The 22,500-nt window shown below is 36.3% G+C and overlaps 1 protein-coding gene across 1 annotated transcript in view; it reads left to right on the top strand.

Annotated features, from left to right (window-relative positions):
* The window catches only part of CDH8 (cadherin 8), a 146,991-nt gene that overhangs the window by 57,078 nt on the left and 67,413 nt on the right, over positions 1-22,500 (top strand). The window contains exon 4 of the mRNA XM_030469676.1: positions 13,174-13,293. Coding sequence (XP_030325536.1) covers positions 13,174-13,293 — 120 coding nt within the window. The remainder of the gene's footprint in view (positions 1-13,173; positions 13,294-22,500) is intronic.

Raw genomic sequence — 22,500 nt, 5'->3', positions numbered from 1 at the left:
GAGGTTCTAACAAAATGCAGTTTTTCTACTAGGTGCAATAAATACTGGTTCTGTTCCTTGCTAGAAGAGATGTATTACGTGAACATAAGTGGTATTCTTGCACGACTATCTAGAACATGAATGCCACATGATGGGGATGTGAAAACTGAATGTTCATTCAAATTCTCTGCATGTGCGCCAGTGTATGAAATCATCACACATATAGGGCCACAATTGAGCCTGTTTGAGTTTTATGTTATGTATCAGTGATATCTGGAAAATCCTGCTTCCCTACTAAAACAAAAGAAAAGGATTAGCATGGCTTTCCTCCCACTGCTTGGTGCAAAGACGATTAGTATTGCACTGTGTTATCTCCTGTAGGAATGATGCTCACTTTTCAGCTGTCTTCACCACACGCACACCCACACACATACTGAGTGCTGTGTATCGTCACTGTGCTCAGACTTATTTTGAAATCATTTATTTCTCTCTTTGAGGAAAGAGAGGAGCACATTCCAGAAAAAGTTTTGAGAACTAAATTGATTTTTCCCTTATTTCATCCTTGTGTTCCTTTCTTTTTTTTTACATAATTCCTATATAATCTACCATAGTAAGCCCTATTCCTTAACTCCAAAATGATGAATTTGCTTGTGAGAGCTAATAGTGTATATGGAGAATATATTCTTTGCTGAAACTGAGCACTTTAATCTTTTAATTCTGATACTAGTTTTCTTAAGGAATTAAAGATCAAAAAGTGAAATCTGTGGAATCACTTCATTTGGACAGTGTTGCATTTCACAAATAGGAAATAATTTAATTTGCTTGTAAATCTTGCTTAACTACTTTTAGATTTAAAGGGACACACTGGGAATGAAACCCAGTTAAAACCTTTTAAAGAGAGATTCAGCTAAGCTTTTGGGAGGAAGAACCCCGTGACTCTTCTTTTTTTTTTTTCCCTCTCATTTGTCTGTGAGCTCTGTATACATGCCTGCAGTGAAGATAGTGTATTATGTAAATGAATGAGCAATCTTAGAAGATCCACAAGGGTAATTGGAACTGGTCCTGTAGCTTATTCAAAGAAAAGAAAAGAAATCCAAAACCACCACCCCACCTCCCTCGATAATGTTCTGTTTCTGTGTTGCCTTCTCAGGTACACACAGATCCATGAATTCCCTGGAAGCATGCTGCAGAGGTGATAATGGGAGCAAAAATGGATATTGTCTCCCTTAAGTTTCAGGATCGCTTTTTCAGGAGAGAAGGAGGAGTGAAATTTCTTGATTCCTTTCTTAGTGAAGCCAAGGAGTGTTTAGACAGCTAGTGTCATGTTGAAAGACAGAAGACGACAGAAGTAGAGTGACAAATGTGTTGGTGAAATAAAAAAGGACACAGATGGAAAAAGAACAAAAGCCATAAGGGAAGAGAATTCTTTCATAGTTTGCCTGAATTAAGGTAAACAGACAAACTTTAATAATCTTGAAATATTAAGAATTCCCCTGACAGTTGTAAAAAAAATCCATCTTAAAATACATACAGTGGAATTCAGTCTGCCGTTGCTCTAGAAATGCTTTTGGCTTTGGCACTTGAAAATATTAATGAGGTGAAAAAGCTTAGAATAATATTTTTGTCCTTAAATGCTTCCATGAAAATTATTTACTGGGGGAAAAAGGTCGTCATGAGAAAGGGTTTAGGCTTTCAGTTGAGTCAGAATATCCATTTCCAATTTTGGCAGAAGCACATATACTTAACAATGTTTTCCAAAGCTCGCCCTTGATTACACCACTGTAAATAAGAAATCATTCAATCTTTCTATTTTTTCCCCCCAAAAGCAGAACAGAGTTATTCAGTATGGCCATGTATAGTAGAAGCGCACTGTGCACAGTGTAGCTTTTATTTCCAGTTCTCTCAAAGATATTAGTTCTCTTCCAGTTACAAATTGTTTGCAAAAGGACAAAATCTGCTGAATATGAAATGAACATGCAATGTCTGATATAAGTAGTGATAAAATAACTTGATAAATTAGAAAGTTGTGATAAAAACCTGACCTGAAATGTTATGAAAATCAACCACAGTGTCTTACTGGGGCTTTTTTCCTATGCATTCATTGATTTTTAAGACACTGAGCATGACTGTTAAATCAATGATAGTTTGTCACAAAATTGTAGAGTAAAAGGACTATATTACTGGGGTCAACTACAAATTAGCCCAAAGGATAAATGCAAAGGGAGTGCAAAAGCTAAGGAAAAACCCAGCAGATGTTGTAAAATATGGCAACAATGTAGCAGCTGTTAGAAGATGTATATCTTCATGTTGTCTTGTTCCTCTACATGTTCGTCTTGTGCATAATCAAGTTCACTAACTGTGGCACTGAACGGCATTTTATGCGTGAGATTTATTTAGTGAGTGTGCACTCACTTTTTTGTTTAAAATCTCCTGTACATGCTGCATGACAGAGATACAGTTCCAAAAGTAAAGTCATAAGTAACCTTAAGTAATTCCTTAGGATATATTCAAAACCAAGACAGTCTTCTCCATAATTTGACTTGTTATTGGGCCTTGAAAAAACACATTTCTGACTGTGTGCTATTATTTTTGTACTTTCCATTTCTCATGAGGTCTGAATGAAAATGTCATTAACTTTATATGTTGTTCTTAAGTGACCATTATGAGCTCAAGGATCACAGATAAAGTTATGATATTCCGCTTTAGGGATTTATAATCTGACCTTTTAGTTGCACAGACCTGTATTGTCCCATGTGTACTTAGCTAGTTCATTGACTTTCTACAGAATTGTTAAAATCAGTGGGATTGCTTAAAACACTTTGTACCAGTGGCAGTGAGTACTTGAATGTTCAGGTTCTGAAGATACTGCCTGGTTCTTAGAAATAAACCCTAAATTACCTGTGCAAAGTGTAGAGCTATTAGGGTGTAGTGGTTTCTGAGACACAAACTGCCATTTTTCCTCTCCATTAACTGTCAGCAATTTGTCACAAATTTTCTATTTTTTGCACACATGCATTCCCTTTGCACAAAGGAACATCATGCAAATGGCTCATAGCAAAGATAAACTCCTCAGGAAAAAGCTGTTTGGATCAGAATTGAAGTCATAGTTCCTTATGGAGTTCATATAGAGGAATGCATCTTCCTGTGATGGGAGGAGGACAGACAGTCAGACATAGCTGTATGTTGATCATATGAGGGCAGAGCAGAGAAAATTTTGGCAGTCTTAGGTGCATGCTTCTCCAGTCCCGTGTAATCTACAAGAATCTGTGCTACTGTCATTTTTCCAGATGATTCTTGTCTCACAGTAACAAACATCTTGTTCTTGTTGCAGGTATTCTGCTTCTGAAATTCTTTGTGGTTGCTTTCTCTTGTACATATCAAACAGATCGTCGTATTTCTGTTCTGTAACTACATGAAAATAAGTCTTTGACTCAGGTTTGCAATACATTCTTTTTTGGTTGCAAGTTTAAATATATTCTTAGCAGGATTTTTCACAATTTTCCCAGATTTTGAATTAAAAAGATGTTTCAAACAGTGGTAGGGTGTTTGTTTTGCAGGCTTTAAAGCATGCTATTTCATTTTTCCAAACAGCTAAGCTAGTGACATGAGCCCATTTGCTGGCCAGTCGATGCCTAAGTGGAAAACAGACAGATGAGAGGAAGTAGACCCGTACAGATTTCTATCAGACTGAGGCTCTATGAAATGCCACAGGACTGGAACGTACTTTCTTTTTTTTCAGCTGTGGAAAATATAGACAAGTTCTCACCACGAGGTAGAAAGTTCTAGGTCAGAAAATTTCATTCAGTGTGTTAATATTTTCACAGAAATTTTTACTAGTATAACTTACATCACTCTGTTAACACAAAAGGTTTAGCTTCAGAATGGTGGGGACCAATACTCTTTAAACTCTATTAATTCAGATGGCCTGTGTTAGACATCTCTTTGATGGACACACTTGACATTTGGGAAAATGAGATTCAGATCCAGCTCAGAATCCTTTTTTTTTTTTCTGGCACTGGTCATTCCCCACCCTGCCCCGAATTCATACGTCTGTCTTCGTTTAGTTGCTGAATCTGCAGCACTTAATGTTTCTTCATGAATACAGATAAGCAGTTGCCTGCGGAGCTGATGTGAAAGCCGTATTGACATGAATCAGCCGGTAGACTACTGCTGGGCAGCTGATTCAACTGTACCCTTTCCCTGGGGCTCAAATGGTCTCTGCTGCCATATGCTTGCTCCGCAGTGGCCTGAGGGGGCAATATTTCAGAGTCTGTTTTTGCAACCTTTACAGTTGCTGGCATTGTAGGCTTCACTTTACCAAACAAAGCAAGCTGAGCATCAAAGCTTCAAGATTATACCAGCAGTTTTCTGCTTTCACAACAGAAAGTTATAAATGAAAGAGTTTCTGCAATAAACAACTAAGGCTACTTTATAATTTATTTATATTTTTATACAATATACCTGAGCACAACCTGAAACTTCCATTGAAATCAACAAGCCTTACGGTACTGGGGTTTTTTCCTGCTTGAAAATATAGTCTACAGTGATCATCCAGTTTTACTGTCTTTGCCTGGGGACCTCGCAGAGTGAATGCTGATGAAATAGTCAATTGATTAGAGACAAGCAGTCTTTCAAAAAGTCCTGAACAAAAGAATAGCTACTTCCCACATCTCTCACAAATATCAATTAATATTCTATGGCGAGGGTGATATCTGAAGGGAGAATAAAAAAACCCAAAGCAAAACAAAATAAAAACATTAAAAGAGAACATAATTCTTTAAGCCAAACATAAAATATATTTTACCCTTCTACTATTGCCTGTGATGTTGCAGAGTGTATTCTAATCCTAACAAACAGCCACCCAAGGGAATTTATAAAGGAATACCTGCAGGCTTTCTAATGGCACCATCTTATAAGTTCTAGCAAGAAAGAACTGCCAACCTTAAAACTGAAAAGTCATTGTCCTTTCTTATTAGATTCATACAAGCTAAATCCAAGCAGTAGGTAACATCAGCATAGGTAATTGCCAAAGAGTTATCTGTATCACTAGCGGTGAATATATATTTCTGATGTAAACTATTTTTGTTTCCAAAAGATCATGTTAAAAAGGCAGCATCAGAGTTCTGAAACAATTAATGTATGCACAAAAAATTGTAAAATATGCAGCTTATTAGATTTCACAGCCACACTTTCTACAGTCCTCATTATACAGCTGTAAAATGCTGAAGGCTGCCAGCTTGCTCCATTGTCTGTGGGCTGTGCAGAAGGCATTTTTCTCCTATGTATAGCAAGCACCTTTCGTACTTCTGCAGTTACACATTTGCATACAATATATTTTTTTTCCATTTCTCTCACATGATAAGAAGTCCTTAAAATGATGCATGAGCAATCTAAAAACATTGTGTGTTACATGTGGTAGGATTTTCAGCTGTTCAGAGATTTTGACTAACACACATAGTACATGCTATTAACATTTTTTAAAGATTTCATTAACTTTCTAAACTATCTACTCTTAAAATTGCATTAAGAAATATGTAACACTTGAAAGAAACAACCTGGATACCTCTTTCTGCTTATGGACTTAATGACTCAGTATATCAGATGTATATGAAAAGATTATTTTCCTGGTGGAAACAGGAAAGAGTTTCTTGCATTTTCCTGCAAGGTGCTAAATAATATATTGTAGTGGTTATTTCCTACTGTTGACCAAGCTTCTTCTGTTGGATTCTTTCAGATCCCTTTATTAAGCCAGATTTTTCTGGTGTTAAAACTTTTGGTCCAGACTATCAAGTCTTTGGACAGCATCTGCTATTTCCTGTAGGTCTGTAGAATACCAGGTTCTGAAATAATTTTTGCTGCGCATTTCAGTGGCATTATATATGACTAATTACATAAAAAAAAGAGGTAATGCTTTGTTGCTCTAAGCTTTTAGTCGTATAAAACTGAATATGAAATATATCAGTTGCAGTTTATTTCAGAAAGTGCATACAATTGTCTATATAAGTGCACATAGCTATATATATACATGTATATGGAAATTCATGTAAATGAAAACAAAAGTCTTGCAAGATTTGTACTAGTCCTATATGTTGGTGTGCCAGCTTACATGCTTGAAGTTCCTGGACTTCCTGGACTCTTAGTATTATAGACTGGTGTGGCCTGGTTTGAGTACATACACACAGGAAAGCAGTCATACAATTGAAGTTTAGGCATTCATGTTAGCTGGCTAATTTAATTTGGATTCTTCTCTGGTCAACCAGGAAAGAAGGTTCTCATGAGAAGGACAATTCTGTCTTCCTCCCTTAGACAGAGCACAAAGCTAGTGCAACTAGGTGCCTGACTTAGCCAGTTGAGCCTAAAACTGAGTTGTATAAATAACCCTCTTTTCATTCTTCCTTACCTTAATCATCATAAACAAGATCATGACAGCATCACAGTATTTCACTACTTAGAGTCAAATAAATTACAGCTGGGAAAGACAAATTACCCTATTAGTTAATCTTCCTGTCTTTCTAGGGTTTTCCCTTAGAATACATTATCTAGCATCCTGTGCAATAGAGTGAGCTCCTCAGTGAGGAGGATTCTGTTATTTCCCTTGGGGACCTATTCCTCCTTGTACAATTTCTCATTGTAAGGAAGCTTTTGTTGTTTTTCTCTTTGCAGAAGATTAAATGAAGTCTTGTATCTATGTATTTGTATGGTTCTCATCACCCACATATCAGTATTACATCTGTAAAGTACACACATTTTTTTCTCATTTTTCCCTCTGGGAGTGGCTGTACTCAGGTTTCTGCTATAGATACAGAATACATACTGGTCTTCCTGTCTCTCTAGCATGTCAAGCATAAGTTGCCCATTTTTCCTTTAGTGGAAAAGGAAATATGGGCCATTCTGGCCCATATCTCTACCACTTATCACTGCTTAGGATGTCATCTTCCACCTCCCTTTTTTTTTTTTTTTTTAAATTTTATTTTTGCATCACTGAAACGAGTCTACCGTACACTTAAAAACCAAATACTTTTCTAGTATAGTGTAGGAAGATCTCATGAAAAACTCACGCAAGATCTCTGTTGTCTCTCTGTTCTCAAAACTGTCCTTAAAACTTGTCCATGATGTAGGCACTGTGAGGTAGGTGTGCTAACCTGATGGCCCCTAACCACTGTCTGCTGCCAGCATTGCTTCTCAGGATGATTTACATCCTCTTGTCATCTTCATGTGTCTCTTCACTTGTCTATCTGCGTTTGCCTTTCCGGGTGCTTGGCTCTTGGAGTCCTTGAGGACTTGCATTATAAGACCTGATCCACCAATTGAACTTTTAGAGCTTTGGCAATAAGTTAGCTATTAATAATAATAAAAATACATTCAAGTACTGATGTAGAAGGTAGGAGTGAAATAAGATATGATCTGCAAAAAAAGCCTCAAACGCTCATACAACATACCCACATATGTATGTGTGTATATCTGCACAGACATCAAGCTGTGCAATTTAAAATACCAGTGATAATATTCTATGTGTGCATTTTGCATATGATAACAAGTTCTGAAGTGCATTACACAGATTTCTATTCCACATACGTTTTCTTTATTTGGTTAGTGAAATCTCTAATTCATAGATTTTGTGTTTAGAAATGGTCTCATATAGAATAATACAGGATGATAAGACTTAAAACTATGTTTTTGTATTTAAGAAAAATGAACAATGAAAAACAAATAAGTTTCTTCAGCTTTGAGGCAGTAATAATTTACATGTCAAGAAGTCATACAGGTTTTTATGAGATTATTGCAGTTTTATTCAATAAAAAATTGTTACCATGACAACAACTGTCATGCTACCTGCGAGATTATAGCAAAGAAGGACAGAGAAGAAAAGGCTTCATTTTGGAAAGAATGCTTATCTGACCTGCTGAATACAAACAATGCTATGCTTTGACCACTGCTGACTGCACAGCTACTATCAACCAAACTCAAAATCCAGCTAGAGATTTTGAAGCACAGTTATCCTCTTAGAAAAACAAAACAGTTGATAGATAATGGTAGGTCTTTTTTTATGCAAATGTACTCTTAATGCCCTGTCAGATTGGTAATCAGATCTTCTGAATGAAACAGAGATTTCAGCCTGTCAAGATTTGGGAAGAGTAGAAGAGAGAGTGAGGGAGACCAAAAAAGGCATCAGAGAAGCAAAAAATGCTTCCCAGATTCCTGGAAAAATGAGAAAACATGGTCCCACTAGGTTACATTATGGTCACATTTTTTATTTTTACCAGCCATTACAATCTTTCAACAAAATGGTTGCTTCATTGAATATGGATTCATGTAAATTTCTGGCACCAACTGTGCATTACCTTCTCTAGAACATACAAGTTGGTTTTGGGTTTTTTTTTCCTGTATGAACATTTCACTGCTACACCAAAAAATTTGCTTTCCTACTCCCTGTGGTGGCATGTATATTTTTCTTTCTGACTAATGTGCAGAATCTGTACCCTGACTTGTACATAAAAATACAGCCAAAACAACAGAAGAGCATTAGCTGGGCATACACATCTTATTTTTACGATGGCTTTTAATCTTAGTTTGCCAGCAAACAGAAGTTTTCTTACCTAACCATATAAAAATACTTTTATTGTTAATTGCATGTCTGATTGCTAGCCTGTTGCAGAGAGAAACTATGAAACCTGACACTAAAACAATCAGCAATGGTTAATGGCTAAATCACATTAGAAGTGTTCATTAATTAAAATCTGTTGAATCTCTTTGCACTCCATATTTAATTGCAGGGCTATTAGCATTGCAAAAGTATACCTCAGAAAGAAATGCAGAAAGTTTTTCAATTGAACATCTTAAAATTTGCCTCATCCATTAAAAAAAAATGCGTTTGTTTTACATAAGGCAATATTAGGTGCATAAAGTAAAAAAGAAAAGTGATTATGTTGTTGGGCCAAATTATATAAACCTGCTATATTATTGTAATTAGGACAACGGTGACTTGGCCTATAATAGTGGCTTTCTTGTAAAAATGGCACCATTTCAAATTTATAGTCTCTAGCTAAATGAGTTTGTTGTAGCATTGACAAAGAAACAAACGCAAGCCAAATGCAGTCAAAACTAAACACAAACAGAAACCTTAGCTGTTTATTTGCTGTGTAGAACCCAGAATGTTGTTTTTCAAAGAACATTTATTTAATAAATGCTCTTTCCTGCATTCTTACTGCCTTTTCAATGCAAAAATTTTATCTTTAAAACTTTAAGCACCTTATGCGTGTAAAAATATTTACGTACATGTGGTTTATAATGCAGTGTGTGTAGTGGAGTAAAATCCTACTTAAATATTGATAATCCAAAGCTCTAGACCAAAGCACAGAGAGTTCTGCTGTGTTTGGGAGATTGCCTGAGTAACAGCTATGGTGGCTGTGAGTTTCTTTTTTCTGCATTATTTTTCACCCTCAGGAATCTCTCAGTTCTCCGAATCTTTCATTCCTGATTAGTTGAAATGGGTTCTGTCACTTGTGTGGATGGGATAGGTTGCTGTTTCTTCTGGACACTTAGCGTCTTGCAGTGGAATGAGAGCAGCACTGGTGCAGCAATATCATCTGCAGCTGCAGAGGGGACAGAGCTTGCTCCTTTGTATATTTCTTATAGCCAGTGTGAACATATTATTGTGGCATGTTTCACCAAGATTTGATTCAAGGCATAAAACCAGAAAAGATCCCAATTAAAGGTGATAAAATTTAAACTATGTAAAAGCTTAACTAATTTCAATAGTGGAAGTAATTTCTGTAATTTCTGTTTTGTGATTGCTTACATCTTTCATAAACAATTTTCATCAATAAGATTGTTGGGAGCAAATTACAGAATTTGACAGTCCTTCTCAGAACTGTCTTATGATGGTCAGAAATGAAGTGCTGAGTGGCAGAGACTGGCAGTGTAAGAAATTGATTTCTGGGAACTGGGAGAGTATTTTATTTTTCCTTTCCCTTCATTTTCTTTTATTAGGTGAGATTACAGTCACACTTCAAGTGACCCGTGAGGGGAAGAAAAAGAAGGGTATGCCATTTCCCCCTTTTTTGTGTATAAACAGGGAATGGGAATACTGACTATTATATATATATTTTTAATGTATGTATGAATTTCAGATAAACTTGAGTCCTCAATAAGTGATTAAATTATTTTATACCACCAGAAAACAGTCTTGAGAGCTGAGCATCAAGATTGGAAGCAATGTTAGACACTGATTGACTCTTTTTATTAAGGAGTATTCAACTCTAATGTCTAACAAACACGTGGGCTAAATGATGCATTTATCAAAGAATCATCATACCCGTTTGAGTTTTGAAATCTTGAAATAAGTATCTATAGAAGTCTTCAGGAATTCTCAAGTGAAAAAAGATAAGAATAGACATTATATATCAAATCTTTCTAAACAAGCAATGTAATGGTTTCTGAAGTCCTTTGAAATGAAAGCCAGCTAGACAAATCAAACACAATCTCAAAGAAATCAACAGTTTCACTTTGTTTTCCTTTGTGTATAAAGTATATAATGGAAACAAAATGGAGCAGCGTAGATGAAATACTCTTGCAAAAATTTTCACTGTTCTGTGGTGACTCTTATCTTATTCCAGCCCTGTCCCATTGTATGATGTTCTGTACTTGTATGATGTTCTGTACAAACCTCTTCTGTCTTAGAAGATTACAAAACAAAAGTGAAACCTGGTACATCACCTGCTGTTTGAGGTGTACTAGTTGAAGAAACCACTGACCTCTCCATTCATATTTGGTATCACACATGGGACAGCAGTTGTGAACTGCAGGAAATGTCCTACTGGGATGGTGGGGCCAGAGCCTGAATTCTGCCAGAGGGGAGGTATGGCTTGGCTAGGACATTGCTTTATGTAGGGACAACAAAATAGAGAACTGGTGTATGAGTTACAGAAGGTGAGCCAACAAAATTTAAATATGTGAGACAGTTCTAATAGCTACATCTCTTCATGCTTTGTAATTATTGTGGGCAAGCCACAAAGGGTCCTTTTGTACTTCTGGTCCTGCAACATCCAGACTCAAGCTTCCTGCATACTTCCTTGTCATTATTCCCTATTTCAGTTATTCTCTGTAGCCTATGCCGTGGCCTCTGAGTGCACTCCATGATTGCTTCCCTGTTACTGTTTATATTCTCCTATATGTGCACGAGATTATTCATGATATCATCTGTAGGCTGAGGCTGTTGTACTTGCTACAAGGCTGGAGTCCTCATTTGTGTCATCTATCCCCTTTATCACTTTCACTCAAAGCCACCAGGCACTGTCTGTTAGTGTCTGGGTACACAGCAAAATTTGTAATTGGTTAGACAACAAATTTCTGATCTTAATTCCTTACAAACCAACCATCGAGTTGAGGATAAAGTCCATTTCTGATGCCTAGTGGCAGGTTAAAGATTATTATATCAAAGGTTAGGTATAAGACCACTTTTCAACATAAAAAAGAGTTAATCTTCAAACCAGACAATTTACGTGTTTATAAGAACAGGCTCAGCAAGCATGTGTCAAAGGCAGATGCAACATAATATTCATCAGAGTTGCATTCCTCTTCGACATAGTAACCATCAGCTGCAGGTTGTGTGGATTCTTCTGGACCCTGCTGAGCAGGAGAAGAGATGTTGGTGAGGCGCTTCACTGCCAGATGAGGCCACGGTAGAGCTTGCATGACAGCCAGTTGATCTGCTTGCCGTCTTTGAGGTTCTTCCCCTGTGAGAATGGATAAATTTATGCCAATAGCCAAAATAAATGACCAGTAAAAGCCACATGCATTTTTTTTTTTTTTTTTTCTCTAGCGAGATGCATTTCTGCAACCCACATTCCCTTCCCTGGGAATTACCCCATTATTCCTATGCAGCAAACTTGCTACAACTTCAGGTACTATAGAACTAACACTCCTTAAGTGAGGTGTTACCCATTCCTCTAGACATCCCAGATCCTGCTAGCACCATATCTTGCCCTGATGTTTGATGTGGCCAGGTGAGAAAGCATGAAATGGAAGCTATTGGGTCATATTCAAATTGCCTCTAAATACGCAAACATTCCTCTAAATAATTTGCATGTATTATAACACAAAACTGCCCAAAGCCATGGCAGCAATATGCCATACAGAAAAAGAAGAAAAGAGAGCGCAGTGCAAGGACATGCCATCTCCTTCCCCTTTAGTTTACTCTTCCTGTCTTGAAATGACCTGTAATTTGGATTCAGCAGAACACAGTGTGAGAAGGAAGAGGAGGCTACTTTTATTGGCATATCCAGAAAGGGGGGGTATTTTGGTGGGTGCTATGATTCTTTTCCTTCCTGAACATAAGAAACATAATTCAGCCTTTAACCTCTCTCCTACGGTTGCTTTCTCTCCCTCTGTAGATACTGTCGTTAGTGTTACTCTAATGAATGTCATCATTATATTTTCAAGTCATAAAAAAAAAAAGTCTCTTCAGCAAGCTTAATGTAACTGACTGAATTTCATTCAATTTTGCTTCTTTCAGAAATGGCAAGTGCTATGTTGCCCAAGAAATAAAAAAGGGCAGTTTCCTTATTTTTTTCTCCTTTTTTTTCGGTTGGAGTATGGAATTTGTAACTCTGGTTAGACAATGGCCCCCTCAGTGGCAGACACTCATTTCAGAGACAATAGATGTTGTCCTAACTCTCTTACTGTGGCCACATCAAACCATTATTGTGGCTGCAAGCCAAGAGAAGAAGTAAGACTCCTTTTTATTATTGTTTTTCTATGTGGTCTCTGTAACTTGGCAGGGTTCTTTCAAATGTGATTCCACAAGTCTTAAATGCAACATATAATATTGTATTATTAACCTTGTATTTCATATCCCTTTGATATGATTCCCTTGCAAATGCTTGAAGTCTACACAGATCTATCAGGTAGCTTTAAATGCATTCTACAAAGAAACCTTAAATAATACAGCTACTAAGAGGGTTTTTCATTTACCCAGAAATTCAGTCTGCTAGCATATACCATCTTGAAGGAAAATGTTTTGTTTGTGTTCCAGAATTAATGTTTTAAGTTGTTACTGATGGTTTGGTTTTTTTCTTTTACTGTTGTCATACAACTCACAAAGAAATTAAATTTTGCTTCAATTTATTTTTTGAATGTTATGCAATTTTCCAGTAAGAGCGTAAACATTAATTGTGTCTATTCTGTTTCATTTAGGCACCTTTGTTACTAAAGTAACAGCTACAGATGCAGATGATCCAGTTTATGGAAATAGTGCCAAGCTGGTTTATAGCATTCTGGAAGGACAGCCTTACTTCTCTATTGAGCCACATACAGGTGGGTGACTCTGAATATGAATCCCTGGCTTATGAAATGGCCTCAAGTTGTGCCAGATTGTTTAGATTGGATATTAGGAAAAAAAATTCTTCACTGCAAGGGCTGTCAAGCACTGCAACAGGCTGCCCAGGAAAGCAGTGGAGTCACAGTCCCCAGAGGTATTGAAAGATGTATAGATGTGGCACATTGAGGTGTGGTTTAGTGGTAGACTTGGCAGTGCCAAGAACCTGGTGATCCTAAAGGTCTTTTCCAATCTAAAAAATTCTATGATTCTATTTATACAAGTGACTGCCTCTCACATCTTTCATATAATATACCTAAACAGGGAGGGTAAGTAGGTGTCTGTCGGTAATACCAAGTTGGAACATATGTCTCACTTGTATTCCATCAGAGTCTGATCATGTGAAAAGACAAAGAAAAGTCTGCATTAATGATAATGAAAGCACTGGTGATGCTAATATAACAGAAGTTACTAAAGCAAAACTGAAGGTAGTGAAGTGCTGTCTGATTTACAACTGATTGGGGATTGAAAGACTTGGCCTGAGGAATTTAATGAGCATAATTTAATTTTCAATATAAGACTATAGTATTTCCAGTTAAAGAAAGTAGAGTTTAGCTTGGAAATTTTAGTGAATGTATTGTGTGTTTTCAGTAAAAATTAGTTTTCTTTCTTGATTGGATGGATTGGGGGAAAAAGCACAATACTGAGTGTTGGTATGAAGTTTTATTAGCAAGCAATTAGGATGACTTTATTTCTCTGTGGTTTTAAGGACTTGAAAGTAATCTGCAAGAACTGCCAATAAATCCATTCCCTCTTGTTTTATGTACATATGTCGTATTTACAGCAAATTCATTTTGTTATATTTGATAAGTGTTTTTTAAAGTGATTGGATACTATTTCTTATATTCTTTCACCTGTTACTAGAAGCTGTTTTTAATCACTGTGAGTCAAGTAGCTGTTATCTCCTAAGGAGGAGAAAACTGTAGCTCATTTTTAAACATACACAAAAACCATCTGAATTTGTATGACCATAAAGGATTAAATAGGAGTAAAAATTCTTGTCCTCATGCAGATTAACAAAACTATGAAATAAATGCCAGGAGAAATTATTTAAGGATGCTTTTGATAGATCAAGTGTGCAAAGTTTTCTCAGCAACGTTAAATAGAGTATTCATAGACTCTTAAAAGTCTGGAAGGTTTTTAAATCTTTCTAGTGAGATTGCATGGAGAAAATTATTTCCTGTTCCTAGAAATGTCCTAACTTGCAGGGACTTTAGGTAAATAGTATAGGTTGATAAATATTAATAGAGTAATGGATGAATCCATTAAAGTATTTTCTTCTGGTTGAAGTACAGCTATCCTAAATGTGAACACAATCTCTGGAATGTGATTCACTGTTTTATCTTATGCTCCATGTAAAGTAGAAGTTTACAAAGAATAATTTTAGAACAGCATAATGGAAAAACAGTAGCTTGTTTCAAAAGTAAGTATGTCAAGAGGCTGTTATTAATGAAGCTGCTTAGTTCATGCTAGCTGATTTGTCACAAGTCATTTGGAAATATAACTCTGAACAGACCCCTGACCATCAGGTATCAAAATATATGATTCGGTTTTCTTTAATGTTACAAATTATTGCATTCAGTAATTACTTGAGTTAGCTGTCTTAATTAGAGGGGTTTAGCTGTAAGCTTTTTCTCATTTTCTGCTAGAGCAAGTTAGTGCTTTGGGAACACATCAGCTTTCACAGAGGAACTCAGAAATATGTTCTCGACTTACACAGAAGATTTTTCACTTCTTTCTCACAAAAGTAGCCTGAAAGAAATATTCCAAATATAAAAAAATTGTTTAATTTTACTCAGATCTATTATTTGTATTGCATGAAGATCTTATGAATAGTCCAATGAAATAACTATTCATCACCTAGGAAAGTGATTTCTATTATCATGAAAGCCAGAGAAAAATCCAAAGCTTTTTGGTAAATCTGAAAATCATGATTCTTCTTCTGTTTCACTAGCATCAAATTTTCCCTCCTACCTGCCTTTCCAGTTACAAATATTCCTTTGAGTAGCAGTTCAGTTACCATGAAAATGACATGTTAGTTTCTAAAGGGAATTTAGTCACAAATAATTCAGCTGTGGCTTTGCCACAGTCCCTGAGTAAGTGGCTTCATATTACGGAGCTGCTTCTGAATTAATAAGTGGTTTCAGATTCCTCATTTTTTTAGACCTGTAGAAGACATTGATTATGTTCTTCTCTAAACCATTACAACTACATGAGTTTATGTACTGAGACCATACTTTGTTTCTTTGCCATCCCTATATAATGGCCTTCATCTGTAGAGTAACTGCCATACTAACCTTACAGCTACCCATCAAAGAGTTTGTTCAATCCAGAGAGTATGCAGTTGTTCTATGACTTTAAATGGACCTATCCAGTGCTTGCAATGCTTCAAAATTTGCAGAATTTCCTTTTGTGTCTGACATGTGTCTTCATTCACCTAAAGAAATCTTAGGCATCCATACTAAATGTTAAATTATGTAGATCCCTCCAGCATGTATTTGTTTAGGATATGTAAACAATAAATATACCTAAAAGTCTAGTCATTAAGCAAACCAGATGCAGGTAGTTATATAGAAACTGAAGCCTTACATTGCACAGGGTGAAAACGATTGCTGTAAAACCCAGCAGCCTTACAGTTGTGGTTCTTCTGAAGAAAATTTTTTTCAGGAAATGTAAAGAAAGAACTATGCAGAATAATTTCTTTTTTTTTCTTTACTTTTCCTTATTTTTAATTTCTAGCACCAGAATTTTGGAGGAAAAGTATGAGCGTGGGTTTATTACATACAAGAGAGAGTTTTATAGGTTGTTACAGGGAGTCTCAAAATGCCAATAGTATTATGGTAAGATAGCTACAATTTTGCAGTAGCTTGTGGCACTGTGTATTTCACCTTTTAAAGGCAGTGGTGCACAAAACAGACACACTTGTTTAGCAGCTGTATAATTTGCACAGTAGTGCTGGTATCATGGACAGATAGAGTGGAAGGTGCATTTTAACAAAAAGAAAATGTCCAAAGCAAATACAAGGTATGTAGATGTTTGACTGGTTTTTTACATTTATCAAACCTTAGCAGTGTGAACCATCGCAACTTTTAGTAAGGTGGCCACAAAAACACATTATTTTACACATTTGTATGTAGTACTTTGGAACCTCATGTGGAAAGATGTTTGGATACTATTGTGACAGTGTGCAAGTTAAAACAAAACAGACAGGTATAGTAGTGTCTTATCCAAAACAAATCAAACCTGACAGTGATCCTCCAAGCATGGCAGATATTTCAGGTTTTGGGGTTTGTTTGAGCTTTTTGTCGGAGGGATGTGGATGCGTGTATAGCTACGTTTTGTCTGTGGTTACATTTCAGTAGTGTCCCTGCTAAGTTGAAAGTCTTTCAAAATAATTTGAAACACAATTGTTTCTGAACACAGGTATTGTGTCTAGAATTGTGTCTTTCCCCAAATGGAATCACAGTTTTAAGAAATGGACTATGTTAATGTGATCCACTTCAGAATGAAAATATTTTCTGTCATTCTTAGGAGTGTATCAAATGCTATCAAAAGTGTAGCTACTTAGAGCTGATCTACTTACTATTTTTCTAGATGACTGGCCTTTTATTAGCTTTGTTTATTAGAAATTAAAACTCGATTTAGATCTGTGCAGCTACCAGCACTAGAGCAGCAATAGACGCCTATAATTTCTTTTCATTTCCTACCTGAGACTAAAAATTATCTGACCTTGCTGCTTTGTTTTAATGATATGCTGGGAGCTGATCATCAGGAATAATCCCAATCATGCCCCCTGATTCGTCTCCTTTCTGTAGTACTCTGAACAAAAAGAGGGAGCAAAGGTGTAGGATATGGCTTCATGCCTGTGGTAGAAAGCGTTGCTACACTTGAGGGTAAGTGTGAGGAAAACAGTTGCTTACTCTTCTGCTTTTTTGTTCCTATCAACTTGACGTTAACTAGGTGTAGTCCTTACTTGAATCACACTCTTGCTTGAAACACTGACATTACTTTCAGCCTTGCTGAAACAATTCTATAGTGCTGGGTGCACAGAAATATAAGTACTGGTAAGTGACCCATAAAACAATAATTTTCCATTACGTTAGATGAAAAATGCATATACTTCTGCAGTTCTAGTGTGCAAGTTCTTCTGTATGAGTTATTAGACACATGAAAGAAGGTAATTCAGACATTATTTTTCATTCAGTGCTCTGAATATGGCATAGGGTAAATGCTTTTCTGATGGCTTGCTCTGAATATTTTTCACTTTTAATAGGTGAATTTTGTGGATAGAGAGTAAATATAAATAATACATTACAAAGATACATATTCAGATTTTCTATTAGAGGCTAAACTTACAATGCGATAACATCAGATTAGTAACAGAACTCATGGTGAACCAATATGTTGTCCATAAATCATTATCGTTAAACCTGACTAACTGATGTCAGGTGTCCTGACTTGTGTGTTTTATTTATATAGGTAACAGGTTGTATGTATTTTCTCATAATCCAAATAATGACAGTCAGAATGCTGAGGAAGGGTGTCCTTAATACTGCTAAAAGTAGCTAAAGTATACTTCTCACTTTTAAGCTTTTCCAAGACTATTAAATCGTGACTGTCAGCTTTAAAATAAGATTATCATAATGGAATGTAATATCAAGTGACACTGAGTTCTACAATATAGGAATGGCAGAGAAAATAAGTTTTCAGCTGTGTCTGACTTATTTACATTTCACATGAACTTAAATAATGTCACTCCTACACATATCTGAAATATGGTTACCGAACAAGGCAAATTACACCCAATGCCCTGCTGCAATGGCAAACACATTGTGTTATTCAAGCATAAGCACTTACTATATATGAAAAAACAGATTTTAAACCCTGCCATCTTGTATATGGTCATTTGGTACAAAGCCAAAGTTCAAATTAGAAAAGCTAAGGTGAATAGAAGAGTCAGGAGACATACAAAACTAAAGACTCTCCTAATAGAATGTGGATATTTTGAGAGAGTGGATAATTGATTTTTTTTCTATACCTAGCTTTAGCTTTCAGGTGAAAGTGCACATGCTTTAATCAACAGAGCTTTTAATGATTTAGTATATGGCCCTCTCTGGACCAGAGTTTTGAACCTTGTGGTTCTGAAATCAGAACATAAATGAGCAGGCCTAGGAGGAATGAAAATGGCATTCAGCAGAAGTCAGGTTTTAATTTTTTATTTTAATTTGCAGTCTTTATTATCTTCTTCATCTAGGCCTTGAAATACAGTCCAGCAGAATAAAAACAAGTAAGGCAGCAAGAGGACAAATGACGGCAACTTTTGAGTTTCAGACATGTTTGTGATGTTACAGACTACTTCTCCTATCTGGTCGTTAATGTCCTGTTCATTAGTTTTAGTACATATCAACGATAGCGGAAGCTGCCCTCAGAATATTGCATGTAGTACTGATGAGACGCGTCATCATAAAAAAACTACTGAAATACTGAAGAAAGTTCAAAGCAGGGTAGCTAAGGTGAGAAGAATATTATTTATAATGGAAGAGTGATTGAACTTAATTTGTATAAACTGGATAAGAGGTGATTAAAGGAGGATATGAAATCACTGCACAAATATTTGAGAGGTGTTAATAAAAGAGAGGCACGGGGACTGTTTCTGTAATAACTCGTGATAAAATGATAAGGCAGCATTTTCAGACGAGAGAAATGGGAAAACAGTTTTGATACAGGAAGTAATCTGCAAGTGTAAGGAGAAAGTAATGAGCTGCTAGGAACTTGTGTTCAACAAAGCCTTTTTAAATAGTTCAGTTTCTAAATAGTTTAGATTTAAAGCCACATGGGATTAGTGTAAAGAACTTGTCTGATAGAGCTGTTGGAGCAAGCCCAGAGAAGGGCCACAAGGATAAGAAGGCTGGGGCAGAGCACCTTCGCTATGAAGACAGGCTAAGAAAGTTGGGGCTGTTCAGCCTGGAGAAGAGAAGCTGCATGAAGACCTCAGAGCAGTCTTCCACTATCTAAGGGGGGTCTGCAAGGATGCCGGAGAGGGGCTCTTCATTAGGAACTGTAGTGATAGGACAAGGGGTAATGGGTTTAAACTAAAACAGGGGAAGTTTGGGTTAGATAGAAGGAAGAAGTTCTTTACTGTGAGGGTGATGAGGCACTGGAGCAGGTTGACCAAAGTGGTAAATGCTACATCCCTGGCAGTGCTCAAGGCCAGGTTGGACAGAGCCTTGGACGACATGGTCTAGTGTGAGGCATCCCTGCCCATGACAGGGAGGTTGGAACTGGATGATCTGAAGGTCCTTTCCAGCCCTAATCATTCTATGATTCTGAGATTCTATGCCATTAGTCAGAGCCTGGATAGAACTGCTGCTTTCTAGCTCATTTTACTAGCTAATGCTGAGCTGACATCATTGGCAGTTACTACAGATTTAATGTTAACTAAACTTTCAACAGATAATTTGAAGAGGCATGAACTGGCATGGGTAGATATTTTTGAAAGTAAGGTGTAGGAACTCCCCTTCCAAACGAGAAGGCAGGTGTGTGCAGCAGCATACAGAAGGAAGGTCCATGCAGCCCAGACAGCAAAATTCCCAAAGTAGCAAGATTGGATCCGGTACATGCAAGGATTTTGGAGTTTATACCTGGTTGTTTCCGTTACAGCACCTTCATCTCTGTTTGACAGTGTTTGGTGCACCTAGGCACAATGCTGAAAATAGAGTATATTTTCAAAGTACTATAAGCCTCTTCTTGTCATTGTGTTAAGGTATTTGTATAGAGATTTTTTGGTTGTTCTAAGAGTTGTCTTGGTGACAGCCCATTAGGAGAGACAGTTGTACTGACAAACTGCTAGTGCAGCAGACCTGAGGGTCAGTCATACAGTTCTTGTTTTTCACTTAGAAGTATAAAAGACAACTATTATGCATAAGGTATGTAGGATTGGGTCCTTCAGTAGCAACAAGAGTGGTCTTTTCTGATGAATAAAGGAAGTATAAAATCACTGCAGAGATGTTTGAAAACAGTTATGATGGTCTGTAGTTGGTAAAGACAAGTGGCTAAAGATCAAGACAGATTGGCATTTGAAAAAAGGTGATTTCTGCTTCTAGAGTTTATCTAGTAATAGTAGTAACAAAAAAGCTGATACTACACATTTATTGCATTTCAGAGCAATACCTCTGTCATTTTAGAAAGCTAGTGAGACAGTTAGGACTTAATCATTTTCCTTATGCTGAGTCAGAAAATAGGCTACATATCTAAATAATGTTGTGCTTCAAGAGACTAAATTAGAGGAATTTGAACTACACAGCTCAAGTTGGAAAGCATCTGAAAATGAATCCAAGGCTACTTTCTGTAAAGTGTCTAGTATAATTATATGTATTAGAAGATCATTACAAATAAAATCCTAAGGGAACAAAGTCATAAATGCAGTGCAGAATGCACATTCATTCTCAGTTGGTGAGAGGGTGATCCTCTCACTATGACAGAGAAGCTTGATCCCAGGGTAAGTAGAATGAAAGGTATTTACCTATACAAGTTCATCTGAATTAAAAAGGCAGCATCATAATAGATGTTATCAGGACAAATCCTGTATGATATTCTTCAAGAAGCTTATATGTAGAGAAAGGTAGGTAGTGTTAATTTATGCACTAAGGCAAACTTGCAAGATCTACTTCAGAAAGCAAGATCAGAAAACATAAATATGGAAGTAGTATGGCTGAAAAAGAAAATGCAATAGATTGTTGGTTACACAAGAAACAAGAGAATAAAACTATATTTGACCTTCATGTTACAGTTTAACAGAAAGGCAGGCAGTACCATCTTCTGCAATTTTTAAAAATACTCATGTTAATAAAATATGTACATCTTTGGCCTCTCACAAATACAAATATGGCATAGAATCACTCCACATAAAATGCTATAACATAGTATTCGATTCCTCACTTCATCATTATTTTTACTGTGGCTGATGTCTTTGATTTGAAATATATCTACATTTGAATGTAGTTCAGGCAACTCCTTGAATTGATATTTTTCTAGAAACTGCAGCCAACTTTGGTAGAGACTGAAAATATTTTTCTTGTCTTCCTAATGTAGAAATCCTAAGGCATTAGAACTAAATAAGAAATGAAAATATTTGATTATAATTTTTATTTTTATTTTCAAAATCATGATTTTTATGAAAGATAGATTGAGCTAAGAGTAGTGGATGAGTATTCCTGTATCCCATAATGAAATTTTTTTAATTTTCAAGAAAGTTAGTTGTGCTGTATTAATTTTTTCTTGGAATTATGGTATGGTTTTCCACAGATCTCCAAATGAACCTTTTTTATTGACTGCTAAAACATCACTGAAGTCAGTGTGCTTTATGGGAATACAAAGAATGCATTTCAGGGCTCTCTGAAGAAATTATAAGATTGATTTTTCTGGAGTTTGGGTCCTAAATGACTGTTATATTTAATAAAAATCTCCACCAGGATTTTAGCGCAGAAAGAAGATCAAAGCAATTACTTATGTCTTCTAAAATGAAGAAGGGAGAGTTGACATAGCAGGAAGTCTTCATCAAAATGTGTGAGATGAATGAGATGCTTAAGAAAGGCTTTTCAAGGCCAGATTCTAATTTTGCATAGTGCTTCCTTGGTTTTGTTCCATGTTCTCAATTATTATTATGTGTAGTTTTATAGCGTTACCATAAAAAGCTCATTATTAAAATGGAGAGGAAGGCAAAAAGTGAAAAACAGATCCTTATTTCTATTGTTCCTTTTGCTTCTCTTCTTTCGCTTCATCAGCTATAGCCTCTGACACATTGCTGCTTTTCCCCTGATCTTTTTCAGTATGAGACAGTGTATATTCTTCCAAATCGGTTTTTGAAAGTAGTCCACAGGGGTGCATTTTAACCGATTCAAGTTGTGAGGCAGATTGTGCAAATTGCTCAGTGTGTGCATTTAGGACCACTGTAAAAGTAAATCCCATTCTGCAGCTGTTTTATTTGCTATTGAGCAGTGTGACACCAATAACTGCTTAGAAAAAGCAACTCAGCCAAAAAAAAAAAAAAAAAAAATTTTACTTCCAATACTACAATATTGGGTGTGTTTTCATTCTTTGAAGAAACAGAACGCTTCTTGATTTCTTTACCTTCCAACCAACTTCCT

This window comes from Strigops habroptila, chromosome Z (assembly GCF_004027225.2).
Source record: "Strigops habroptila isolate Jane chromosome Z, bStrHab1.2.pri, whole genome shotgun sequence".
NCBI lineage: Eukaryota > Metazoa > Chordata > Aves > Psittaciformes > Psittacidae > Strigops > Strigops habroptila.
Note: the sequence above shows the minus strand (reverse complement) of the source record. Positions and strands in the feature narration are given on the sequence as shown.